Below are 17257 nucleotides of genomic sequence, written 5' to 3'. Positions count from 1 at the left end.
CTATGAAGTGCCATCTGCTGCTGTAGCTTAAGTTGATTATCAGTTAGTATAAGCTAAAACACCTCAGGGAGCATTGACAGTAAACTAAACTGAACAGTGGAACACACTTAATATGTGATTTCAGATAAGAATTTTAAACTGATTTCTCAGAAGTTTAAATATACATAAAATACATTCATTTTTTTGCTGATGAATGGAAACTTTCTTTTCCTCCAGTGCTTTAACAATTTCCAATATTCAGACTGGTTCTAATGGGAAATGGGAGTGTCGTGTGCGGACACGAAGAGGGAATAACACAAGAACAGTCCGCATTGTAGTGTTGGAAAGTACAGCTCAGTATTGTCCACCTGAGAGAGTAATCAACAACAAAGGAGATTTCAGGTTGGTTTATTTTATCTTTAAATTATGTGAAAAACTGTTAAAGTTTAGTATTAAAGTAAAATACTAAAATTGTGTAATTTATTTAAAATATGATACAGCAGGCTTATTACTCACTGGTGTAAAAGTAGTTTTAGGTAAGATAGTAAATTAAACATTTTCTTAGACAAAGAGCCACAGCAAAACTTGAGCAAGAAAAATGATTTTAGACAGAAATGATGACAGAACAGTATTTCTACTTGAAGATAGAAATGACACAAAACTACAGTACAGTCTTGCATCTAAGGAGGACTGTAGCCAGTTTATTGCAAAGGCATTTTTCACGTTAGCGGTCTTTGGTCTTAGAAAAGAAAAACATAAGTCCATCCAAGAATCCTTCCTTTATCCCAGCCAGGATGCCTGTCCTTCCTTCCTGGCATCTACAAGCGTTCTAATACAATTCAGTGCTAAATGAAAGTACAAGAAAAAAAAAATGAAATCACATATTCATTACTCAGGTAGAGGTGAAAGGTAAAAGTAATTTCTACCTATTCCTGTTGTTCGAACTGTACAAACTTAAAGGTGGTTCAAACAGCAAAAACAATAAGATCCTGAAATTGTATTATCTTGTTCATAGTTATAGAAAAGAATTCTGTCTATAGTTATAGCCAAAAAAATTGTTTTGTTTTTTTTGGACAATAAGGTTTTTAACTTTCTATACAAAAAAAAAATATATTGTTTCCACCAATCTTTATTTATAGCACCGTTGCCATTAACAACTGTGATTTGGAGTGATTGTCAGGAAAATTAACAGAAACAAGGAGAGCTAAAATGTATGGTTTACAATACAATACAATACAGTTTATTTTTGTATAGCCCAAAATCACACAAGAAGTGCCGCAATGGGCTTTAACAGGCCCTGCCTCTTGACAGCCTCCCAGCCTTGACCCCATGAGAAGACAAGGAAAACCTCCAAAAAAAAAAACCTTGTAGGGAAAAATGGAAGAAACCTTGGAAAGGCAGTTCAAAGAGAGACCCCTTTCCAGGTAGGTTGGGCGTGCAGTGGTTGTCAAAAGAAGGGGGTCAATACAATACAATACATAGAACAGAACAAATCCTTAATACAGCATAATAAAAAAAAATTTGAAGTACGGAGCAGAATTTAACAGTAGATGATATCACATAATAAGATTTGGATATTTTTAGAGTCCTGGAGACCTCATCCATCAAGCTGCCCTCCCCATTTGGCCATTCCATGGCTGAAACATTGCTCGGCCAACCAATCCGATGAAAGGACCCCTTTTTCCCATGATTCATGTGATCCTCCATCAGGGATGACTTTACCATAGGCAGGCAAACAACTTGGCAGGTGGGCCATTTGAGTACCGAGAACAGAAACAGAATAGGTAAGGATTAGTAACAAATTATAACAATCATGTTACTTATGTTTTAGTGCTAATGACTAACAACAGAGATGCAGTATGTACAGTTAATCAGCAGCTTTAGTCAGAATATGCTAAACTGAAGTAGTGAGTCTTCAGCCGAGATTTAAAGGCTGGGACCAAAGGGGCATCTCTTATAGAAGCAGGAAGACCATTCCACAGTTTAGGGGCCCTGTAACTAAAAGCTCGACCTCCCACTGTTATTTTATTAATCCTTGGAATCATGAGCAGTCCGGCATCTTGAGATCTTAATGTGCGCTCAGGTTTGTAAGTCATGATAAGTTCAGCCAAGTAAGCCGGACCTTGGCCATTTAATGCTTTATATGTTAAAAGGAGGATTTTGAAATCTGCCCTAAACTTAACCGGGAGCCAGTGTAAGGATTTAAGAACTGGAGTTATGTGTTCGTATTTTCTTGTTTTTGTAATAATTCTTGCAGCCGCATTTTGGATTAACTGTATAAAGAACAGTTTGAACAGCCAGTGAACACCGCATTGCAGTAGTCAATCCTACTAGAGATAAATGCATGAATTAATTTCTCAGAATCCTGTTTATTTAGAAAGCGCCTTAATTTCCTAACATTTTTAAGATGGAAGAAACATGTTTTGGACATCTTTGTAATATGTGCTTTAAATGACATGTTAGAATCAAAGATAACTCCTAGATTGCGGGCTGATTCAGTAAAATGAATTGGGATTCCAACTGAGTTAAATGATGGCAAAATATTGCTGTGATCAGCGTCATTCCCTCCAACAATTAACATCTCTGTTTTATTTGTATTTAAATGACAAGTAGTTCTCATTCATCCACTCTTTTAATTCACTAACACAACTAATTAAAGACAACATCAGAGATACTTCATTTGATTTAAATGAAAGGTATAACTGGGTGTCATCTGCATACAAGTGAAAATTAACATTATGTTTCCTAATGAGAGATCACAGTGGAAGCATGTAAAGTGAAAACAGTAACCATTCTTGAATAAAATTAGAATTGTAGCAAGATAAAGCTTGCAGGAATTGGCATCATACCTGATCATGTTCACATCTGGTGTTTGTAGTTCTGAGATTTTATTTAATTATTCTGTCACCATGGATTCCCTTCAGTCACTCACTCCATTCTTCATTCTGCTCATAGAACCCACTGTTAGATCTTGGGTCAAGTGTAATTGTCCTCCTGTTCTTTCAAACAGAAGCCAGGAGACTTCAAAATGAAGACCGTTAACCTTTATCTGAATACACTACACTCTCAACAAAATGTTCTTGTATAACAAGATTTCACATATTATCTGTACCACGCTTATAAGACAGTTTATAGGACAAAAGCTTGATTGATGATATTTAGAAGCAGGGTAATGGAGTTGTAGAAGAAGCTTCAGATTCCCACATCAAACATTAGGATATGGTAAGTTTATAACTGTATCATTCGCAGAAGACATTACTATTTTGCATTTATTGCTTGGTAATTATTAACATGGTGTTGTAAATTATGACACACCCTCATCACATATAGAATACAGTAAGTCCATTGAGGATGGTAGTGAGTGAAGAAGCTTGTTAGGGGTATGTATCAGGACAGGGATCCTGCTGGACTGAACGTAAAAGTTTTTGATACAGGATCTTTTCATTCTCATGGCAGTCAGTGTTTTAATAGAATGACAAGTTCACTACAATTCCAATAAACCTCCAGAAAAACATGTTAATGTTAATCTGAATATGAACAAACTACATTGTTATGTAAACTCTGTCTTGCTTACATCTTTAACAGCCACGATGTTGTTATTTTTATGATGTAATTTCTAAGCACCAAAGACTCAAAGCATGTTGGAGGGGGAGAAAGAAGCTGAACTACCCGAGCTATGTTTAATACTCTAAGGCCAAAACAAATTGTGTTCCAGAAAAAAGCAAAAAATTTGAAATTTTGTTAAACTTGTGTGTTTAGACATTCATTAATGCTTTTGAAGCTGGTAAAGGCTTTAGGCACTCAATAATTTTAAGGTGGCTGTGAAGAACAACAGGTGTGCTTTCTCTACATCCTCTCTTAACAGGATTATGGATAGATCTGGAGTGTGTATAATAATACCTGTACCCTGTTGCAGCATAAGCATGCAGTTTGTGTTATCATGGAATGGTTTTGTGGTGACTCTACCCTAAAACATCAGATACTTTTATTCCCACTTCCAGACTCTTTGTTACATAGACCCACACACAGTGTGTCCGCCACCTCTGCTCTAATTCTCTTATTCTTTCACTGACCTGGTCCAAAAGGAGACACAGCACACAGATGCAATGCACTTTCTGCTGAAACTATGAATTCTGACTTTACCCACAACTGATTAGTACTGTGTTACACTTCTCCTATTACAGGGTGTCTTCTGTTTTCTCTGTATACAGCACAGCTAGGTAGAACATCAAGGAAAGTAAGGGGAGTAGACAATAATGTTTTATTCAGTCATAGATTTAATGTTCTTAAATATTTTTCATGTGCCAACAAGAAAAAGTAAATAACAAGGTAATTGACTGTGGCAAATCAATTTACACAGGGGTACCCAATACGTCGATCGGAAAGATAGTGCAAGTAGATCGCGTTGCATTCAAAAAAAAATTTTTTTTTAAATGTTAGTCTATCATATATCCTCCCTATGGCATTTGCCACTTGATTGACATACAGGGTTGCCAGTCTGAGATCTGTTTTCTTCTAACACACTGGTCATCCCACACGCACGATCAAACATGCGAGCTACTGCAAAACTCCAGCTATCTAAATGATCTAGTTAGCCTTCCAATTTATATCGACTAAAGAAGGGATTTAAAAAATAAATTTATTGGTTATGAGCTGGATGTGGAAATGGAATAGGATTTTTTTCTCTCACAATGTCACAATCGAAGTACGTTTGTCTGATCTGTCAATCTATCATTGCTATTCCAAAGAAGGAAAATGTGGAAAAGCACTTTCGAACTGTTCATAAAAATGAATCTAACTTCCTTCCAAAAAGTGATATGAGAAAGAGAAAGGAGGGGGAACTAAAATTGCAGTTAATCGGACAGCCGTCATTTTTCACTCGGCTGAATTCAAAGGCAGACACACCGAAGCATCGTTCCGGGTGAGTCACTCGATCATTAAGCATAAGAAGTCCTTCCAAGATGTTCCAAGATGGAGAGATGATAAAAGATGCTTTCATTGAGGCAGATGGCTAAGGAGAAATTCCTGCTGAGATTTCAACACCCCTGGCCGGAGAAGAAGGAGTTTCTCCTTGTCAATGGCTGATAGACTTGCCATTTTTTTCTCGATCTGACCAACATGTTGAATGAGCTTAATTTACAGCTGCAAGGAAAGGAGAACTCCATGCTCAATATGATTAGCTTAGTTAATGCTTTCAAATGAAAAATGCAACATTTGTCCTCAAAGCTGCAGCACCTTGATTTGGAGAACATCCAAAACCTCGTGTCAGAGCTGGAGACGCAATGGAAGGCATGTGCGCAACTTGACATCATACGCTACACAGAGCAGATTGAAAAAATGTCTGTCAGACTTTATCTAATAGAAAAAAAGTAACGATTCGAGTGTTGCCCAATGTAGCGCAGTAAGAATAGTGTTTCTTCTTCACAAATGTACTCAAGTGAAAGTAAAAAGTATGGTGCAGTAAAACTACAGTATTCTTAGAAGTACAATTTTTTTAAAGTTACTCAAGTCAATGTAACTGATTTAATGTAACTCGTTACTACCCACCTCTGATACTCAGTGTGTATGTATGTGTGTATATGTATATGTATATGTTATATGTGTATATGTATGTAAATGTATATATATGTATATGTATGTATATATATATATAGCATTTTTAATGTAGGTAGATCATTTTGACCTGGTCATTTTAAAAGTAACTCGCAAGCCGAATAAGTGTGGGCACACCTGAATTAATACAACCTGGAATATTACAGTAGCTGTCAGACAGTGCTGATTGGCACACTTAACATGGGTGACTGAGTCTCTAAAGGTCACATTGTAGTGCCTGTGTTCTTCCTAGTTCTTCTGTTCAGTGTATCTTCACTTTAAGCTGATGACTTTTTAAAGCTTGTCAGTGCCAAGGTGAACATGCCTTGCTCCTCTCTGACTTTTGGCAGACCATATCAGTACATATGCACGAGGTGTGCATACACAATGGGTTTTCTCCACCTTAACTGAAGTTTTTGTTTTTTTCTGTCCTCCCTGACCTTATCACTGGACTTAACCTTAGAGGCTTTTATCGTGGCACTATATACAAGGATGCTACTCTTTTGCCTGATATTTTGTTTTTAAGATCATTTAGATTCATTTGTCTTTTTCTTTCTTTCTTTCTTCATCTTTTATGGCCTAATTTGTTTTTCTTTTCTTGTAACTTTCTTTTTGACATCTTGTAAAGCACTTTGAGCTACATTGTTTGTATGAAAATGGTGCCATATAAGTAAATGTTGTTTTTGTTCTTGAGAGGTTCACTTTTACTTATGTAGAAAGTCTGGAAAATGACCAGCTTACAGTCACAAGTCCTAAAATTTCATCTTGCTAGTCTTTTTTTTAACACTTAGTAAATAAGTTTTGTATTTATTTTTACATAAGGTTTTTTTTTTTTAAAAAGAGTGTTATATATCAGACTCTGTTTAGGGGTAGTTGAATAGCAGTCTGTGATTACATTGAATCCAGGTTTTAAAATTTTGGTTAGGCTGAATATACATTGCTATTACACAGACAAATCCTAATTACCCAAATTTTACATGAAGCAAAGATCTAGGTAGGTTTTCTTTTCTTTGTGATGACCCCCTCTTAAAAGGAAATGGTCAAACATTTAAAGGGGTTGACTTCACAGGGATACCTTATGCATACAAACATACACACGTTTATACTGGGTCAGTTTAGAGTCATCTGTTATCCTAACATGTATGTCTCATGTTTATGCTTTAATTAATGTACAAATAGCATACCACACAAGTGAGAAACAAACATACTTGTTTATACTGTATTTTAAACTTGGTGTGTTTAAGACTGACTGGTATTGATGTACAATTAGTTAAACAGCTACATTTCTTAATCATTTTCTTGCAACTTTAATTTATACCTGGCACAAAAGTGCCACCTGCTGGTTGCACTTTACCAAAATGTCTTTTTTTTTTATTCTTTTTTCTGTTCTTATTTCTCACACCCCTGCAATCTGTCATTTTTAGAAATGACTCTGAAGGCATTGAACCAGGTCACTTGTGTTTTTTTTTTGGTTTTTTTTGTTTAAATTTAGGTATGCAAAGTTGACTGACTTACTAGCTCATTTACTCACTTATCAACAAAAACACTGTTTCCTCTTTAGTTAAAAGGGTGAAATTTGGTGGGATGGTACATCTAGGTAAGTAGGTATCTGCTAAGAAAGGGTATTTTGGTATATCAATATTTAGGAGTGATCTTCATTGAAGGAAAACCAGACACGCTGAAATCTCAAAAACGCTTTGACTGATTTGATTGAAATTTGGTGATGTTATTGGGGAAAAAAAGGAAAATTAGCCAACTTTTGTTTAAATTTATATTTGTTATTAATAATCCAAAAGTGCCAATAAGGAATCACCCAGAAAAATGGTGCTGCTGCCAAGGGCAAAGTGGAATGATGAACATTCATCAATAAAGATATGCTTAGCAAGTTGTGTCCTTCAGTATGTGCTCTACTCCCTATTCCATAGGATTTTTCTCACTTCTTACAATGCTGTATGAAATGCATATAAATTCAGGAAGGGTTAGAAGGTTGTGGTTGCCCCCCCCCACACCCCCGGTAATTATACTTCAAACAATAAGGTGAGGGACCAGGGACTCTTGCTGGGAAAATACATGCAATATTGTGGAGAACTGGGGTGTCCTCTTGAGCATCAGCCCACAATGTGCTGGTCAACTCCAGTTCTCAAAGCGGAAACAATGACGTGCCAGTGCACTTCAGTGGGCCTACTTTAACTCTTGTGTACAACAAAAGCCAGGAGCAACGGCATACCTTGGTCAGTTAACATGTTTGTTTAACACAGTAAAAGGATCTCCCATGAACACAGCATAGAGTTGGTAGACATTGTATATAGTTCACCAAATTATTTCTTTTCAGCAGTTCTTTTATGTACAATACTTACAATGTTCAGTATATTGCATGTGCCTTGTAAATGTGCAGCCTGTAAGCATCAGTGCTATATGTAATAAACTAGCTTTTACCCGTGACTTTGTCTGCGCGGGACTCTGTCTTAATATACTGTACTTTTTTTTCGGAAATATATATATGAAGTTATAGTTATTGCCCGTGACTTTCTTCGCATGGAACTTCTGACGCTGTGGGAGTTTAAATATTTAATTGCTTTTTAGAGGATTTCCTTATAAACAATATTTTTTGTTATTTTATTGGGCGCCACTAATATTACCAGGCTCGTGGGCGAACTTACGTGTGAGCAAGCTACGTAAAACTGACCGTGGGTGAAACAATCTTCCCTTTAATCTACACCTGCGTATTTCAAAGTTTGGCCCTGAGACTTATTTATTGTCATGCTGAAGCATACTTTGAGGGGAAATTGCAGTCTCACAGAGGAGGTCATTGGATATTAGGGGAATGCGCGGCACAAACACTTTTTCTCCTTGAGCACACCCGGTCAAAATAATGGCTTCGATTAAATTTTTCTGCAGGGCTTTGACTTGCAGTCCAGTGCCATTACATAGTTTCGGTGGTTTTAAATTCCGAAGGAGCATTACGGGTGTGCACTTCCGCACAGTAAGCCTATGGTATGGAAGACCCAGTGGTTTAAGGGAATTTAAAAACTCTACCGGATAGTTGACGGCTTCATCTGCATTACAGACAGTGTCTATCGACTTGTAGACCATTTCTTCTCCGTCAAAGGACTTCAGCAACATGTCATTAATGAAAGCAGCTTGATCGTTTTTTGGAGTCAAAATGGCCCATTCACAAAACCATTCTATAGGCTTATTCTGTATTTGAGCATTCGCTTCCTCATTCCACGCATGCGCGCCGTGTCGTTTGCCCCTCTTCTCAGTGGCAAGAAACGTATTGGAATGTCCCAATTCACCTAGGGATGGAATTTCAAAAAATCCTGTCTCGGCAGTTATCCATGTCATTATAGGAATGCACTGTCAAAATTTCAGCCCTTTAGGTCCAGTGGTATATATATATAGAGAGAGAGATTAAAGCAAACCATAGTTCACTGTATATTGCTTTTAGTCTAAACCCTAAAAAAATGTGTAACGGTGCATGATTTCAGGTCAATGCATTACATTCAATTATGATTGAAGCTACCTTATTAGCTTACCTTACCTTAGCTACCTTAGACAATGTGCTAAAGATGAAATTATACTTCCATTAAATATTCCCATTATTACTACTATTACTTGTGTTAATTCAAAAGACCAAATCAAAAAAAGTCACGTTCAGCCACTAGGAAAATCACAAGTTCATCTACCACAGAAATGTTTTACTCATGGCCAATTTACATTTTTACATTTACATTTTACTTGTTTGGATCACATCGTAATCTAAGGCAACGTGCAACATTTGAGGTACAATTGGTTATATTTTTGTTTTTTCCAGATGGAGCACAGGCAGGTGAAATGACTGACTCATGGTTACATAACACCAGTATAGTGATTTGAACCCAAATACTCAGGGTCTAAAGCCTTGTACCATAGTATCTAGAATATTCCAAAGTAACAAGCTCCGGTAAACTAATATTAGTCCCTGGTAAAAAATAAATAAATATTGGGTACAGAAAAGTATTTAGTCAGTTACATAGTACTTCTAATACATACTTTTAACAAATGTCACTACACTATAACGGCCATTGTCTTAGGAAATATCTTGGACAAAGCCTTGTCATAAACTTGTACACACTGCTGTCACTGCTGTTTTTTTTTTTTTTAACTTTTTAGGTGGCCAAGGACACTGGCTGGCATAACTGCATATCAGCTTTGCACTCGCTATTCTGCAGGGAGTGGCATTTATCCAGGACTGTCCTCAGATGAGAGAAAGGCTTGGAGACGTTGTGACCGTGGTGGATTTTGGGCCGAGGAAGATTATTCAAGGTGTCAGTATGCAAGTGATGCAACTCGCGTATTATATATCATTAACCAGGTAATGTAAACTATCTTTCAAAAAAATTTGACAAAGCACTTTTTTTCTTCTTCCTCTACTGTTGATTTGGTAGGCCCTCACAATTAAGAGTCATGGAAGCTAATTTTAATAAGCTGTCATATTGAAGCTGCTTATTAGTGTGATTCAATTTTACTTTTCTGTGTCTATAAGGGGTAGGTTACTGCTGCCTATGTTGTATATATGACAGATTAAAATGACCTTTGTAAAATTCATTGTATTAAAAAAGATATATCTAAAAAAAAGTACTGAAGCTAACCACAAAAAAAAGGTTTTATGAAATAAAAAAAATATCAAAGTGTGAAAGCAAGACTTATGGAATGAGAGTATAAATTCTACACTGTTCGTTTCGACTGACAGTAAAGAAGCAACTTTACCTGCGGACTATTGTAGTTAATTTGTTCAGTGACAAATTCTTAAAATGTCTACCTGAAAAAAAAAAGTTGCCATTTACTGTATATGTATAATATACATGCTGTTCACACTGTATTTGTTAGTACATATCTCTTGCTTTTTTGTTTTCTCCGTATTTCCTATATGGCATAAGTATTGCTTTTCTGATGGAAAAACTAGCGGCCACTTTTTTCATGAAAACATGTATTGACATGCCTAGAACATTGTAGGCTACATAACTTGTCAGTCGGGTTGGCATTCTGGACTGTCCGTCACTTTATAATGTGGCTGGGAGGGTGTCTGTAAATAGCCCTTCAGGCACTTTTGAGGAAATATTCCAGCAGCCAATTGCTGGTGTCATGTTACCATAACAACCAAACGGGGAAAAGATGTTTCGGCGGGAAACTTTTCTTTTTAAGGGGAATGGCGGATCGAGGAAGGGAGAAGAAAAAAAAGTAGGAAAAGGCTGAAGGCAAGGAGGCAACTATCTACGCTTTAAGAATCTTTAGGATATGACTTCACCCAGGGGCATCTGCTATTTGTGGGTTGCCACCCCGAAGTAATAATCAATGTGACAAATCCCCGAGAAGAGGCCAGGGGCTGGTGTTGTCTGGGTGCTCCCGTTTGGTGAGTCGGACTCGTGATCAAGTTTCTTCGTGATAGCCAGCAGGGAAGCCATTTTCACAGGACTGTTGTGTTTTCCTCACGCCATCCTATGGTAGGAACTGAATTGCAGGTTTCTTCTCAGTATATATGGACTACGTTAAATCTTTTTTTTGTTTTCTCTAAAGAACAATTCTTTTTTTATTTTTCTTTATGTCTGTGTCAAACCGGAGAGTTAGGATTTGGCCGCTTGGGAGAGCGTATTGGGAAGGGGGTTCACAAATGAGCAGTCATGCACTGGGCAAGTAAATGTAATCACTGGATTTCAATATATTTACCAGTCCCAATTTCTTCTGGTTTTTTTTTTGCCAGTTATTTAAGGGTGCGCATAGGGGACAAAAGGGGCTGAGGACCGAATATGTTAATGCTATTTTATCCTTCAAATATCGTCCACTTCCCTCTTGGGTGGTGAAGTGTAGGAATCGTTTTCCCATATCGGGCGATTGCTACAACATGTTTTGACCATTTTTAGAAAGGTTGTTTGTGTGTGTGGTAAAAGGTTTATGGACAACTTGTACTCATTAGCTATGAGCTGATTATGTTTTGGGTGGATTCTTGTCTCTTCAGCTTTGAGCTTTTAAAGTTCAGTGTTTTAAAAGCCCATTTAAACACCAGCTAAACCAGTTCTTATAAGTTCACATAATTTGACGTACATATTTAATTCAGTTCAATTTGGTTTATTTTTATATGGCACTTCTTCACTGAAGGCAGGCACAGAGCACTGTGACAAGTTCTTAGGTAAAATATAATGTACATAAAGACATAGATGATTGTTTAAACAGACAGGAAAACAAAGTAGTATAAACTGATTTACATAAATGGGGCCCAACTTTACTGTCCATTAGTTGTTGATCTATGGATATGGAAAGAAGAGGAGAGAAAAACGATAGACAACACTTCTGGTGAAATTATCTCTGAAGGGTCTTCAGTCAGTTATAACAGAAAATGCTAAAGACAAACTCTGACACAGTCAGAGGATCAGAGGAGTGGTAACCAAGGCCAGATGGCCACCCACTCCCTCCTGGACATTTTACAGTAGAGTCAATGTTGGGCCATTTAATACAGTGGGAGACTTTTTCCATCCATTGATTTCAAGACTCCCATTATCTCTGGTGTCTTTTCCAAGGGCTGTAGAACAGTTTGACAGTAGAGCAGTGTAACCAAGTCCCAAAGCAGGATACCAAGAGTAGTAACAGAATAGCAGGTGGAAAGTAACAGTCTGTAATTAATGTACTACTTATATTTTGTACAAATAGCTGTAGCAAACAGAGATGCAATATATTCAGCTAATTGCTCTAGTCAGGGCATGCTAGACTAAAGCAATTTAGCCTGAATTTACAAATGAGACCAAAAAGCTTCTCTTATATATGCAGGCAAATCATTCCACAACTTTTCGCCCTGTAAATAAAAGTGTAAACTCCCACTGTTATATTACTAATCCTTGGAGTCTTCACTAGTCCAGTACCTTGAGGCCTTAATGTGTGCTCTAAATTGCAAGTATTAATTTCAGATAAGTAAGCAGGGCCTTGGTCATTTAAAGTTTGATATGAAAGCAATAGATTTTTGAAGTACTCTAAGTTTAACTGGACATCTGTGTATAAACATATGAAGTGGACTGACGTGTTCATATATTCTAGTTCTTTTAATAATTCTTGCAGCAGCTTTTTGAATTAAATGAAAGCTGCATAAAGAATACTGTGTATAGCCTGCGAACAATGCTTTCCTCGGTCCTACTAGAAATAAAGCAATGCATTAATTGTTCTGTCTAGAAAACGTCTTCATTTTGAAAACATGTCTTACAAATTGTGTGTCTTTTGCCAAACACATTGCACAAATAGGATGCGTGCTGATTCAGTAAAACTAATGGTTAGTCCTTCTGAGTTAAAACATGACAGAATAGTGTTGCCATTTGAATCATTCACTCGCATAAGTAACAGTTCTGTTTTTTTGCAAATAATTATCATCTATTCACGCATTTAATTAACTAACACAAGGGTACCATAAGAGAAATGTTATTTCATCTAAAAGAAAGGCTATAGGTGGATATCATCTATATACAAGTGGAAATTGTGTTTTCTAACGATAGTTCCAAGGTTCCAGTATTCAGCCCTACAAGAAACCATATACAATGGAATACCATCAACATATTTCTCTACATAATAAAATTGGTTTTATAAATAACATCTTAACTGTGCAAGGACAATGCCTGCGATCCCAGTGTCATTTTCTAGTCTATGTAAAGGAACAGAGTGGTCAATAGTGGCAAAAAGCTGTGCTTCAATCCAAAAGCATAAATTACTGTGGAATTTCTTTCAAACAATATTAGAATGTCGTTTACAACACGGGTTAGTGTTATTCCTGTACTATAGCAAATATGGAAGCCAAACTAGAATTTCTCTAATAAATTGTGTAAGGTCAGGCTTGAAGAAGTGTGACTACTTTTTCAGAAATTTTAGAAAGAAAAGGTAAATTTGAAATAGTTCTATATTTGAGCATATATCAGTCTAGCTATAATTAGGTAATGACCTGCCAATGCTTATAGTGTGTCAGGAACTGTGCTATTCAGTAATAAACTTTCGATAATGCTAAGAATGAGTGCTTCCAGAATGGCCATTGAACTTTTCATGAGTTGTTGGGTCTGGGTCTAAGGGACAGATAGTAGGTTTCAATTTAGAAATGATAATTATTTTTCTGTTATCAAAGTGGAACTACTAAAATGCTGTGGGCAAGGTGAGGCAGTGTTTGTCAATGTAACATTTAGGACCTAAAATTCATAAAAGTCATTCTTTCTGTTTGGGTTCAATCCAAATCTGAAGCTTTGAGCTTTTAAAGTTCAAAAATTTCAAATACAGCAGTAGTGTAGAATCTTGAATATTCACTATTTGGTAAATTCACACTACTGATATTGTAAATATGGAGAAAATCGTTTATAGGCAATGGAAGTGTGTGTGTGTGTGTGTGTGTGTGTTTTTTTTTTTCCCTCTTCCTTTGAAAACCAAATTTAATTCCCCACCTGAAAATAGTCAGTAGTGACCCCTTTATTCATAAACAATATAATTGAAATTCACAGGAAGTACAATAAATGGATCAAAATCATTGCACAGAGAACAAAATGTAAACAAGTACGTATCATTTGGCTGACTTCTGTCATGCTACAGGTTATGAATTTTAAACAGGGAGCACACATGACAGCAAAGTCACTTTATCAATATGTTGCCTACAGCTGTTCAAGGTTGGTCACATACTGACAATCCAAATGTCATAGAGAACTAACACAAGATGACTATATATAATGCAGCAAAGTACATTTATATAAAATAAAATGTTGTATTATAATGCACTGTGTGCACAAAGGTAGCCCACCACCATAATTTTGTTAGTTTTCATTTTAACAGAGAACTCGCATATTCCATTCTATTGCAAACTTCACACACAAGAATTCACTTAACAACATACACTCCTATTAGAATGACCACAATGATTTATGCACATTTGTCTAAAGTAAAATTTGTGCAGCAGTTCATACTGTGCATGTGCATAAGCATGGACAGGTTAGGTACTGCTGAATTAAGTTTACACTCCTATATTTCTTTTTATAATATTTGTCTTTTAAATTACAAAACAGAAGCAACATGCCATCTTTTATGTTGATGTATTTTAAAAATAATGTCTTTTTATCAATTTCAGATGCCTCTTAATCTCACAAATGCTGTAACAACAGCACGACAACTGCTGGCTTACACTGTTGAAGCTGCAAACTTTTCAGACAAGATGGACGTAATATTTGTGGCACAGATGATTGAGAAGTTTGCATGGTTTGCAGAGAAATATAAAGAGGTTTGTTAGTTATTCAATTTTTTTCTTACAATTTATAGTTTTTTTTTCTGGAAATGCTAAAGTATTTTTGAATTACATATATATACGAGTATATATTACTTTATATTTTGATGAAATGATCCTTTCCATTAAGAATATTCAGTAGTGCTTTTTTGTTTTTCTGTTAATTTTTTCAACATTTTTTTTATTCTGCAATTACAAATATTACTTCTTGTTATAGTAAGAATTTAAAATGTGATATTGTACAGGCCTATATAAAAAACAGGGTTACTTTGTGTTGTTTACACTCACATGTCTAAGAGTTTTACATCATTTCTTGTACCATGGATAAGGCAAAATGTGTTGTTAACTGAAGTGTAATGTTTATTTACAGTACACAGACTCTGTAGAAAGACCATCTTGGAAAGATAGTGAACAATGTTACATGTAGCTTTGTGGAATGATTATGAAGCTTTCAGAAAGTAATGAGCATCCTGCTTTACATTTAAAGTATACAATATGCTGTACCATACATACCTGATACGTTTTCAACTAATTATGTAAGAAAAAAAATGCAAGAATTGTACACACTTTAAATTGATTCAGTGTTCTTTCAACTCATAATAGGTGATTGGCTTTGAAAAAAAATATAAATATACAATATATACTGTATAATGAGATATTAATACAGGTAGTCCCCAAGTTACGGACGTCTGACCTACAACTTATGAACGGGGCCACAGCTGCGACGCATGTGCCTCATTAACTGCTGCTCCGTCATCTTCGGCCTGGGGACACTGCAAGCGGTGGCTGGACGAAGGCCGGAGGGGGGTGATTTCACTGCTTGCGTAGTGTAGTGTCCCTCGGGCAGCTCCTGGCGGCAAGCAGTGACCTGTGGTCCATAGTCACCGAGGCCACGGCTATCACTCGTGTGCAGGACGGAGGTTTGATGGGACAGTTCGCTGCCTGCCTATCACGCCGCCGCAGCTATTGCTCCAGGCTGGACGCAGGCTGGATGGAGCGGAGGGGGGCGTTTCACTGCCCACCCTCCACACATGGCTGCCCCGTTCATTCTCAGTGGGTGGCTGGTGATGCTGCAAGCCATTGAGGGTGAATGTGGCGGCGGGAGGTAGTATTGTAGTGTGCCCCGGTGGCTGCCTGTTGAATGGGGGCAGTGGTGGGTGATTCACAACCCACCTTTGGCCGCGCCGTGCTCATTCTCAGTGAGCGGACGCTGCAGGCAGCATACTGTAGTGGAGGTGACTGTGTGGTGGGCGGGTGGTTAACTGCCTCTAGCCGCCCACATTCATTCTCAATAGCAAGCCTGCTTGCACTGTTATACACATAGCAGGAAGCTGTCTCTTGTCAGTACATCAGACGTGTTGACAACGGGTACCTTCCTGCTGTGATAGCGTGTACAGTGCTGTGTAGAAGAGCTCATCTTAACCTTTTGTCTTCACCTTTCAAGAATGTCCCTGAAACACAAATCTGATGCAACTGCTGGTGATACAGTAAAGAAGAGAAAAAATCATCACCATTGAAAATAAAGTAGAAATAATAAAAAGGTCAGAGAGATGTGAAACTCCATTCATTAGCAGAGCAGTTGGTTACAGTCGGTCAACAATAGCATTTATTAAAATAATGTGCCTGTTCCGACTTACATACAAATTCAACTTAAGTACAAACCTACAGTTGTACGTAACCCGGGGACTGCCTGTTCAGGTATTTGATTGTGCAGTTCCTTTTTTTTTTTTTTAAAAAAAACGTATTCTGGCACATTAGGCTGGGCAGAGATGATGGGTATTTGACTTTCATCCCCTGCCTCAGTGTATGTATGTATGTATGTGTGTGTGTGTGTGTGTGTGTGTGTACACATATTATATATATATATATATATATATATATATATATATATATATATATATATATATATATATATATATATATATATATATATATATATACATATATATATATATACATACATACATACATACATACATACATACATACAGTACAGGCCAAAAGTTTGGACACACCTCCTCATTCAATGTGTTTCCTTTATTTTCATGACCATTTACATTGGTAGATTCTCACTGAAGGCATCAAAACTATGAATGAACACATGTGGAGTTATGTACTTAACAAAAAGGTGAAATAACTGAAAACATGTTTTATATTCTTGTTTCTTCAAAATAGCCACCCTTTGCTCTGATTACTGCTTTGCACACTCTTGGCATTCTCGATGAGCTTCAACAGGTAGTCACCTGAAATGGTTTTATTTCAGGTGACTACCTGTTGAAGCTCATCGAGAGAATGCCAAGAGTGTTATATATGTATGTGTGTCTGTATATATAAACTGCTCAAAAAAATTAAAGGAACACTTTGAAAACACATCAGATCTCAATGGGAAAAAGAAATCCTCCTGGATATCTATACTGA

General features: G+C 36.8%; 1 protein-coding gene across 1 annotated transcript in view; it reads left to right on the top strand.

Annotated features, from left to right (window-relative positions):
* adgra3 (adhesion G protein-coupled receptor A3) overlaps window positions 1–17257 on the top strand; it is a 109804-nt gene that overhangs the window by 50546 nt on the left and 42001 nt on the right. The window contains exons 9-11 of the mRNA XM_039751580.1: window positions 217–381; window positions 9724–9925; window positions 14687–14836. Of these exons, the coding sequence (XP_039607514.1) occupies window positions 217–381; window positions 9724–9925; window positions 14687–14836 (517 nt within the window). The remainder of the gene's footprint in view (window positions 1–216; window positions 382–9723; window positions 9926–14686; window positions 14837–17257) is intronic.

Source organism: Polypterus senegalus, chromosome 4 (genome assembly GCF_016835505.1).
Source record: "Polypterus senegalus isolate Bchr_013 chromosome 4, ASM1683550v1, whole genome shotgun sequence".
In the NCBI taxonomy this organism is placed as follows: domain Eukaryota; kingdom Metazoa; phylum Chordata; class Cladistia; order Polypteriformes; family Polypteridae; genus Polypterus; species Polypterus senegalus.
The sequence above is the reverse complement of the archived record's forward strand: the minus strand, read 5'-3'. Positions and strand labels throughout refer to the sequence as shown.